The sequence below is a fragment of the Haemaphysalis longicornis genome, unplaced genomic scaffold (genome assembly GCF_048455015.1).
Source record: "Haemaphysalis longicornis isolate Haplotype H1 unplaced genomic scaffold, Haemaphysalis longicornis Haplotype H1 scaffold_6, whole genome shotgun sequence".
Taxonomy (NCBI): Eukaryota; Metazoa; Arthropoda; class Arachnida; order Ixodida; family Ixodidae; genus Haemaphysalis; species Haemaphysalis longicornis.
This window is the reverse complement of record NW_027526407.1, coordinates 69,683,414-69,693,947: the sequence shown is the minus strand read 5'-3', so window position 1 is coordinate 69,693,947 and position 10,534 is coordinate 69,683,414. Positions and strand designations below refer to the sequence as shown.

General features: G+C 51.3%; 1 protein-coding gene across 1 annotated transcript; it reads right to left on the bottom strand.

Annotated features, from left to right (window-relative positions):
* Positions 1–5,754: 5,754 nt before the first annotated feature.
* LOC144143070 (uncharacterized) lies at positions 5,755–9,976 on the bottom strand. Its single transcript, XM_077674886.1, has 4 exons — positions 9,839–9,976; positions 7,821–8,213; positions 6,376–6,787; positions 5,755–5,822 (listed from the first exon to the last, which is right to left on the bottom strand). The coding sequence occupies exons 1-3, from the start codon at positions 9,974–9,976 to the stop codon at positions 6,422–6,424; spliced, it is 897 nt and encodes a 298-aa protein (XP_077531012.1). The 3' UTR covers positions 5,755–5,822; positions 6,376–6,421.
* Positions 9,977–10,534: the final 558 nt, after the last annotated feature.

The window sequence follows — 10,534 nt, the reverse complement described above, 5'->3', positions numbered from 1 at the left end:
ACCACAACTCCTTAGCCACTGGGCCGGGTTCTTATCGAATAGTTGTGTTTGCACTAATATTTCTCGGCTTTCTCGGCGAGACATAATATACACACAGTAATCTTGGAATTAATGGGAGTTCGAATAAAACGAGTTACCTGAAACGAGGGCTTACAGCAGATTTATCACTAAGCCCACGTTTGTATAATTGCACACTAGCTTGCTATATGGTATGGTGCTCAAGCTAGCCTTGCCGACACGCGTTTCGCTGGCGCTCAACTGCATGCGCACAGACAACCCAACTGCCGTTGGGTAAGCGGAGACGACGCGGACGTTTCACCCTCGCCTAGTCATGTGGTACGGCAGTGGCGAGGCTCCAAGCAAGCGGTAAGAGAAAAAGGCGTGGCGCCGGCGGCTGAAGGTCATTGCGACACGATGAATATGAAAGATGTAGCGTAGTAAAGCTGTCGTTCTAAAATAGCAATAGTAGCTTACTTCGCCGCTGAAGAGGTGGCTGAAAGCGCCGAAGGGGACGCAGGTGCGCCGTGCGGTCCAGTTCAGGGAGGGCGACGGTGAAGAGCACGTTTGCTGCAGGCAGCCATGCGCGCCGCGTGCTCATATCTTCTTCATCACCGGCTACCCTCCCTCCCGTGCGTGGTTGGCGCGCACATGGACGATGGATGTGGCCTGCTTTGATGGGAGCACACCAGAGGGCGCCGATCTGGGGCGGGCAGCAGGGTGGCCGCTGTCGGTGAAGGACGCCATGCGGTTGGCGTAGCCGCGGGAGGCCAGGAGGCGATGAACAGAGCCCCATTTCTTCTGGCCCAGCACTGGAGCCGTCAGGACCTGCACTCGCACACGTCCAGTGCAACAGTCGTGCTGAACAACGCTGGTTGAGCATCAAATGAGCCAGAACTGTCAGCCATATCCTACAGGAATTGTGGCGGCCAGAATCAGTAACATCGCTCATAGTTCGAACAGTGAACGGGTACTGTTTTAAAATTTCGATAAGAATACAAGTGAACCAAGACGGTTAACTTGCGATGTCAAAAATGTTATTTTGAAGCTGTTATTTTAGGGCGCCGCCCTTTGGCGGCCGTTTCTGGGCTCAGCAGCGTCACCGTCCTAACTGAGTGAATGATGACAAGACGACGGGTGGATGAAATGCTGTGGCCGAGGACGCGGGTTCGATTCCCGCCAGCGGTAGCCGTTTTCCTGATGGAAGAAACATCCCCCTCGCGAGGGGCACGATCAAATGCAGAGCATTTCCGGGGCGCACGCTAAGTAGTTTGCGTTACGTTAATGTTGTTGCACTTGTGGCAACTGCTGACGAGAGAGCGCGGCGATGAGTGCCTTCCAGCCTCGCCGACAGCCGCCTTTATCACGCCACGATCGCGCTACGCGCGCGCGATGCTGACGTCACGATCACGCCACAGATGTTGTTGATCCCGCGACGCGCGCGCCCCCACCTGTTGGGCGCGAACCGACCGCGGAGAGAGCGCGCGATGCGAGTGGAGAGTAGGCGAGGAGGAGCTGGGCTGAGGAGAGAGCGCGGCGATGAGTGCGTTCCAGCCTCGCCGACACCCGCCTTTATCACGCCACGATCGCGCCGAGAGGGCGCACCTGCGAGCGATGCGGACTACTACGGACGCCTAGAACGGGTGACATCGTGAGTTAAAGAAATGCTCTGCATTTAAAATGGTCCTCCTCGAGTATAAGTCCCGTATCGTCCGCGGACTGCCCGAGGCGCGATCCGGTGCTCGATTTTCCCATGTATTCGTATGGGACCTCCGGTGCGAATGCAGGCCTCAGACTCCCCGCGGACCGTACAGGAATGGTAAATCGAGGAGGCGCAAAGTTATAACCCCCGTTAGACACGAAATTTCGATTCCCGTCCCACCCACATCTCGTCGAGGTAAGAATAAATGCAGCCATCTCGCTTTACGGGAGCGCATGGAGTACAGCTCCTCATGTGTTGCGTTAGCGAGATGCCTCCTGTAACGTCAGCCATTCCTTGGCAATACACGAGAACTAATCTCGGCGTGTCTTCCAACAATGGTTTTCGCGGTTTATTATTACTGAGAAACGGGTAGGATCATTGGCTAACCTCGAAAACACAGGAAGTGCTTACTGGAGTCCGGCGTCTCTTCCTCTTGACCCTCTTGTAGACCTGGACTGTCTTGACGATCGAGGAGCCCTTCGGCGATGCGTCAGCAATGAAGAACACTCGGACACTGAGTGTGGCGCGTGCCTATTCGTCGTCTTCGGCTCGCGAGGGGCACGGGCCAGCACAGGTAAGAAACATCCAGACGAATTATTTGAAGCAGGCTTGTGCCATTCTGGCACTTATTCGCGCACTATGACGATTATTTCCGTAGCTTATCATTTTTATGGGGTAATAATTTCCGTTGATCTTCGGTCAGAATTTTGAGCTTTCTGTTTTGATGATAATGGCGATGATGATGATTACAATTGCTTGGATGAAAGTGGTGCATACCCACTAGTGCAATTGGCCAGATCTAAGACAGGCTGTCATGCTCCAGTGAAAGCCGGTCGTCGAGAGAGAGAGAGAGAGAGAGAGAGAGAGAGAGAGAGAGAGAGAGAGAGAGAGAGAGAGAGAGAGAGAGAGAGAGAAATAATGTTTTCCATAAAGCCAGAAGGGGAATGTGAGATTGCCCTGCCCTTCTTTTCAGTCGTCCGCCAGGAGTTCTTGACCCCCGGCGGCTTCTCCAGCTTCTTGGATCAGTAGTTGCTGTAGTAGTTCTTCGGAGATGAGCAGCGCCGTCTCCTAGCTGTTGCTCCTAATTAAAGGTGTTTATTATTTGTATGCCTTTTGGCTTTTCTGTGCATGCCCATATTATGTGGTTGAGGGCGCATGTTTTGCAAAGATCGCTGACTGTCCCGGGGTAGTAGTAACTACACAGAAGTTGGTTGGCGAAAGTTCCTGTCTGTATTTGTCGCCAAGCGGAGGCCTGGGATCTATGCAGATTGTCATGTGCCTCTGGATACTTTTTCATGCTGCATGTATAGTGGTACAAGATTTCTCTACACGCTGTGAGCGGGTCTCTGCCATCCGCTCTTTCATATGGCAGTGTGTCCGCAGGAGGTTAGGGGGCGCGGTACACTAGATCTCGAGTAGCCTCATTGCTACTACATTGCCAGGCATTCCGGAGTGAGCTGGAGTCCATATTAATGTGATTTTGGCTGTGGGGTCTCGTTTTATGTCTCTAATATTATTGTGTGCAGTTGTCCAAATGTAGCAACATGAGAAGTTTAGGATTGCTGTTTTCGAGTTGCTAATTATTCTCTTTGCCTCTTCAGTGGCCATGGCGAGGGCTATTGCCGCCTCCTCTCCGATCTGCGGGTATTTGGCCATAACCGTGCAGGCTGTCACCATAGATCCCGTATTGTCCTCGACTACACATATCATAGACTTTCTTTTAGGTCCTTGTTTTAGGGCCGTATCTGCGTAGAGGGTGCCTTCTAGTTTACTGTATTTGTTGTGGAGAGCCTCCTCTCTCTACTGTCTTCTTTCTTGGTTGTAAGTTGGGTGCATGTTCCTGGGTATGCTGGCTATGATGAACGTTTCTCTGATTCTTGTGACCATTTCTTGTTTGGGTCCCTCCTGCTGTGCTCTTGTTCTGATCTTTAGTTTGTCTAGGATGTATCTGCCTGTTTTGCTCCTTGAGAGTCTTTCGTGCTGTGCTAGTTCTTGTACTTCGATTACCTCATTCAGCGTGTTGTGTAGTACAAGGGCCTCCAGCTTCTCATTTGAGAATCTGATGTGTATTCCTATGGCCCTTTTGTACTCTCTTTTAATCAGGTTATTTACCTAGGTCTTTTCTTCTGTTTTCAGTGTGAGGAATTCGTGTATGCAATTCTTGATATTATGCATGCTTGTATGAGTCTTATTATATTGCCTTGTTTGAGGCCGTGGTGCCCATTGGTTACCCTGGATATGAGCCTGATGGTCTGGTTTGCGTTTCTCTCCAGAGCGTTGACCGCTTCGGTGTTTGAACCGTTTTCTTGTATTCTGAGGCCTAATATTTTGATAGCGTTTACCTTCGGAATGGGCCTGTTCTGGGGTGAGCGTGATCATCTCATGTTCCCTTGGCGTTTCTTTGGTCGATTTTCGGTACTTCTTAACCAGTAGTTCTGATTTCTCAGGGGAGCATTCCAGGCCTCTCGAAGATAAGAACTCCACAACCTTGTTTATGGCTTCTTGTAATGTGCTTCTTGTAATGTAACTGCCTCGCCACCTATCTCGATTCGCTGTGCTCTCCCGAGGTTATTGATCCTTACTTCAGTTTTCTGCATGTTAAATTTCAGGCCCACGATTCTACTCTGCTTGTCCAGTGCGGAAAGCATGCTTTGAAATTCGTCCCCCGAGTTACTTAGCAAGGCAACGCCATCAGCAAACCTGAGGTTACTCAGGTATTCTCCATTAACCCTTACTCCCACATGTCCCCAGTTCAATGTTCTGAATATCTTTTGTAATCATGCTGCGAATTCGAATAACATCGGAGAGATTGTGCCTTCTTCTCTGACGCCCTACCTTATAGGTATTTTACTGCTCTCCTTATAGAGGAAGGTGGTAGCTGTGAACCCATGAAGATATCCTCAAGTATTCTTACGTAATGCTCATCTACACCCTGATTCCTCAATGTCTCTATGATCTCTATGCAGAAGATGAATTGCATGTGCCATAAACGCTGCCCGTGATGTTTCCGTACACAACGGACCCGCCGCAGTCGGCGCTTGTGCGGCATATGTTTGCTGATAGCGGATGACTGCTGGTCAGCAGTAACTAGTGTGAATCCCACAGTCACAGACACTGAATGATGCGAGATTTTGCTGCGTGTCTCTTTATTTTTCGCGTCGAATTATACGTAAATTGCTGCGAGGGCACGATCTCGCTCAGCCTTCTCCAACGGGGCGCCCATGGAGTTGCCGTTCGCCACGTTGTCACTTTCGTAGTGGACGCTTGAGGCTGCTGTCGCATATGTGAGTGCAGCCCACATCAAAGCCCAGCTTCTTCCGCGGAAGCGTCATCAGCAGAACCTGCATTTGGAACCCACGCAACCAACCAAGCGTCGATAAACACTCGCACAGCAACGAATGCGGTCAGTACTCTTGTGCAAAGAAAATCAGGCCAACCCGTGCAAACTTGTTGAGGTAATCACCACCGACGTTTACAGCCCCTGCCTCTGCAGATGAGATTATTTACCTACGCGGAATCTTATCTACCTAGTTATCTGCCTATCTTCCTGCATGTCCCTTAATTTTCACCCGAGCCTTGTTTCAGACGCGGACTCGCCACGGGACAGGAGTCACAGGACATAATATGGAACCGCTTTTTATAGCTCACATCTGTGCCACATTTTGTTCCAGGATACGCGCTTCTGTGCGGCGACTGGGGTAATTAAATTCAAGAGGTCGTATTAATGTTTACGCGTTATGTACAGGAGCCGCCAAAAGTAATTAGAACACGGTCTCGTAAATTTGCTAGAATTTCTTCTTCCAGAAACTGCCTGGCTGCGAGAGGAGTCCTCCCTGATAGAAAAGGATTCCTGTAAACCGGTAATGGCTGTCATAAAGCCAGTAAAACAAATATTGTGTGATATTAACAAATCGTTGTTCCAGTTCCTTATGCCTGAATTTGTACTTGTCAAGAACGTTAGATGTCTTGTCCGAGCTGCTCAAAAGAACAAGAATGTGGTTAGAAGGCAGAAAACTTCTCACCTCACTTTGTCACCAAACGGTGGCACCTCCCGTCCTGTTCCAGACGCAGAGGATCTTTTGCCACCTTCCACCTGTCATGGTTTACTTGGTGGCCAGCGGGTCTGCGCAGAGGCGGATCCAGGTGTTTTATTAAGAGTGGGGTGGGGGTGGGGGTCAGCTTCTATCAGCGACGACGACGATGATGATGATGGTGGTGGGGCGGGTGGTGATGAGGAGGTGGAGGATAGTAGCCTTTTTTATTCACCGAAATTTTTTATAACCAAAAATACAAGAAATAGAAAAAATAAACTATACACTTTTTCTACAACACGAGGGAGAGAGAGAGAAACATCTTTAATGGGCAAGTGAGGTCAGCCAGGCTGGGCGCCCGACTTGCTACACCAAATGGGGGTGAAGGTGAGAGGAAAATATATGAAATGAACTCTCACTCATACATCAGTACTCAAACACACAAACGCACACGAAAAGCACACACACACACAGTCAGGCGATATAGCCATTCGTCCGAGAGTTCATAGCTCACTCACAAGTCCAGTTCTCCGTAGGAATGTTAAACACGAGGGATCATTTCATTGGGTGTATCAATTCCAAAATTAAGGAGGGGGGGGGTCAAGGTATCCGGACGGATCCGCCAGCGAGTCTGCGTATACGCACCAAACGGATCGCCCGGTATCGCGACGACGTTGACGTCCAGGCCGCGTTACCCGACCTCCGACTGGCTGGCGCTGGCCTCCCAGCAGAACAGCCCGTTGCCCACGTACGCGGTGCCGCAGACGCAGAAGCCCGCGTGGCAAGTCGCGTGCAGACCGCACTGCGTGTGGCGGGTGCAGGGCGCCAGCAGGCGACTGTCCGTCGGGTCTTGCACGGGGGGCTTGACGCTGCGCTTGGCTCTTCCCATCTGGAAAGGGCCCTGCAACTCGGGCAGCGGCTCCTCGACCGGCTCGCGCAGCCTGAACCGGCGCCGGGCGACCAGGAGACCGGTCGAGGAAAACACGGAGCAGGTCAGCAGCCCTCCCTGGCTTCGGCGCAGTCCCGTGATTCGCAGCGACCGGCCAGATCGGCTGACCTGGAACAGAGAAAAATGACGTATGAAGAGTAGGGGCGACTGAGAAGCAGATATTAGCAAAGCTAAAGGGGAGAAGTGGAGGCTAGTTGGTACTTATTCATTTCGACTGCACTGATTGGTTACATGAGACCACCACTGAAAAAGGTGATAGGACGAAGAACAACTCAAGGGTGATGCACAAGACGAGCGCAAACCTTTTTTGCTCAGATAAAGAACGCCCCAAAAGAGAAATTATCGAAGCTCATTACATTTGCACCGAAGCTGACGAATGCGACACCGCAGCTTTTATTGGTACAGTTGAACCTCGTTATAACGAACACTGATATAGCAAATTGTCGGCTATAGCGAACTAAATACAATCTTTGGTTGGTCACGCCTTATTTCAATGACACTTATTCTTTTATAACGAAAGTGAAACCGTCAGAGCCGCCCACTATATCGGAAATAACGAAGAAATATTCGACCACGAGGCTGAGAAGCTACTTGAAACCCCCCCCTCCCCCCCCCGTAGTCCGAAACTGCAGGAAATGCAGTTTCGGACTACGGGAACTGCCAGGTGACTTCCCTCCCGTCTTTCTCCGTTCCTTCTACCGTTTTGGGCTCAAACTTCCATCTATCTATTAAATTGAATTGAATTGGTTTATTTCCATAAAAAGTACATAATTTTATGGTGGATTTGTTGGGAAAAAGTCGCTCTAGACAGCTTGACAGGACCTAAAATCCGTTGACAGAGGCAGCAGCAAGGGTGGAATGAGAAAGAAAAGAAAAACACAGGAAGAAACCTTTTCGATTAAAAAAGAAAAGAAAAAGAACAGAGAAGAAAAAGAGGGACCCCCCTCAAAGAACAAGAACAACAACAAGAACAACAACAACACTAACAACAACAACTACAACAACAACTACAACAACAACTACAAAAAAGAAAAGAAAAGGAAAAGAAACCGGCGCTAGAGATGTACAATTCAAGACATCTACTAATCTCTCTCTCTCGATCTCTCGAAATGAAAGCAGAGATGGCGCTCGGCGGCCTCACCCTCATGTTGGTGGCCAGCGGCTGGTCGTCCCAGTCCCAGATGAAGTGCAGCGACTCGAGCGGCAGCGTGAGGAAGTGCTCGAGGTTGATGGTGACCTGGTCGCCGCGGAACACGGGCCCCAGGTCGACGGGCAGCAGGGCCACCCGGAAGCTGATGTTGCCCAGGGAGGCCACGCTGGCGTCCCAGCTGTTCGGCTCCAGGTCGGAGTCGGTGATGGGCGAGATGCGCAGCTCGCCGGCGCCCAGGGCCACGTTCCACGGCGCCGTGTCTGCGCGCAGCTCGACGACGGCGTCGCCTCGAGACCGGTCCAGGGCGCGGTACCGCCGACGCCAGGTGACGCGTCCCGCGTTGCCGGCGCTGCTGCGTAACCACAGCGTCAGCGTGTCGCCAACCTGCAGCAGCACCGGCGTTATTATAGTTGGAAGGCTGACCTTGAATGACACCGGCCAGGGGTTTATCCAGAATTTTGATTTGGGGGGGGGGGGGGGTGAAATCCTTCTGCGGGGGAAGGGGCGGTTGGGGGGATGGGGTTATATAAATCTCTGGGTGGGTTGGTCGTGGTTGTGGAATCCTTTTTGGGGGGGTGTCGAAGTCCTCCTGTAAGGTGTTATGGGGGTGTTTAAGTTCGATCCTGACCCCGGCGTCGACAGGTACGGCACAAAAACCCTAAGGAGGCCAGAAGCGAACCAAAGCATACCAGTCGTGAATAAAGGTGATTATAGTGATTACGAAGGTTAATAAATGATTGATCCGTAATTGAATACTAAGGTGAATTAAGGTATGTTAAGTAGGATTAAGGACGGCTAAATAGAGTGGCTGCTGTGTCGATGGGAGGACGTGTACATACAAGGTAGCCGTCACAATATAGTCACCGCACTTTCGCCTTCAAAGCATAGAGAAAAAACCGGGCCATCTCCACTAACTTGAAACCCGGGGAGGGGCGAAGCATGCAGTGCACAAGTGTATTCGTGGCCATACGGGATTTGCGACGTGTAGCCTCCAACTCGTCTCATTGAAGAGACATTCCTAACCTACTGGACACGTACCCCTGCCCTCTCCGACTGTCGTGTATCCGGCGTAATACTATCACCGCTCATATTGCGGCGGATAGTGCCTGTCACCCTTCGTCGGTTCCACGGCCCCTGCCCTTGCTGACAACTGAGCCACATGAACAATTTCTCCAACTTATGGAAGATCTCCATCGCGCCACACGCACTCTCATACCACCGTGTGGAACAGACCTTCGCAGTGGGCTTGCTCGTGAGGTCCTGCTGCGTAGACTTGGAGTTGGGGTGGCCCTCTCTACTGCGGTAACCCGCGCGTGGCCACCGCGATACCATGCCCCGTTTAGCAACAACTGCCCCTTCTGTACGGCTCCTGCCGAAGACGCCGACACCAACCGCCTGCTATGTACGCGCCCTTCCCTGAGTGCAGCGAGATCCCGACATCTTCGCGGCACAGGCCTGCACCCTGGGAGACCCCCCGATCTTCAGCGATGGCTGTGGGAGCCCCACCACCGCTGTCTTCTGGACTTCCTCCGGGAAACGGGTGTCAACTTGTACCTGTAGGACCATATGCCAAAGGGCATACTATCGCAATTAAAAAAAGTGTATTCTTAGCACCTTAGCGTTTTTGCCCATGGAGATGAAACCGTTGGGGGGTAGAGGTATACAGTCTCGCTGTTAATGCCTCGTATCTTTGAAGCGCGAAGCGTTATGGCGCGAGCGTTGGAAAACGAGTGTCCCGGTGTGTTTTTTAGTACGCGTTTTTGCCAACGGAGATCACACGTTCTAGCGCGAGGCGTTGAAGGCCGATTGTCCACGGTGTTTTAGTACCGTGACTACATGAGATCACGACATTGACGACGACAGGAGACGCTGACAGCCCGAGCCCCTACAACGTTTCAGCGAGGGACTTTCCAGAGCTCGATCTAACGTCGATACCCGGCGGGTGCCTGCTCTAGTTTTGTATCTTGAAAGTTTTACGTCCTTGTACGGTTCGGTTGTAGGCGGCTCACCTGACGGCGGAAGAAGCAGGTACCGCTGACAGCGTCCCACTCGTCGCAGGGCACGCCCGAGAGGAGCGCTCTGTCTTCGTCGTCAGGCAAGGCCGCGGCGACCCACACGGCGACCGCTGGCAGCCATGCGAGCCGCATGCCCGCTGCTTCATCCCTGCCTCCTTATTTGCCGGCTACGATGATGATGATCGTCAAATTTCTTGTTTACCACGTATCAAATCGGAAAGATTGTCCAGGGCTCATAAATGGTACCCATTAGAAAATGTCGCCATAAAAAACAAATGGTGGCATTGGCAACCGAAAAAAAAAAACACTACCCAAAAAGCTTATGTGACTACAAAATTGGCGTACCCGTAGTAATGCAAAAGGCAACAAAGTACACCTATTAGACGATCTTTGGGAGAGAGCTCTGGTCAGCTCCGACTTCAATGATGAGCCCTTGCTGGTGTTGAGGGCTGTTTAGGCTGGCACCTCCCCGTTGCTTTTCGCAATAAACACGTTTACTCTGTCTCTCTCTCTCTCTCTGTCTCTTTTACTGAACGACTCTTGTCATGAAAACCTTACAATGCTCTGATAAGCCGTGGGGGAAAATGGCTGACGATTACGACACTGCCTAATGCAAAATTGAGCGTTGCGCGAACTGAAGTCTTCTCGGTGACGCCGCATAGCTGCTGCGTGTCAGGAAGTGATCGCGAC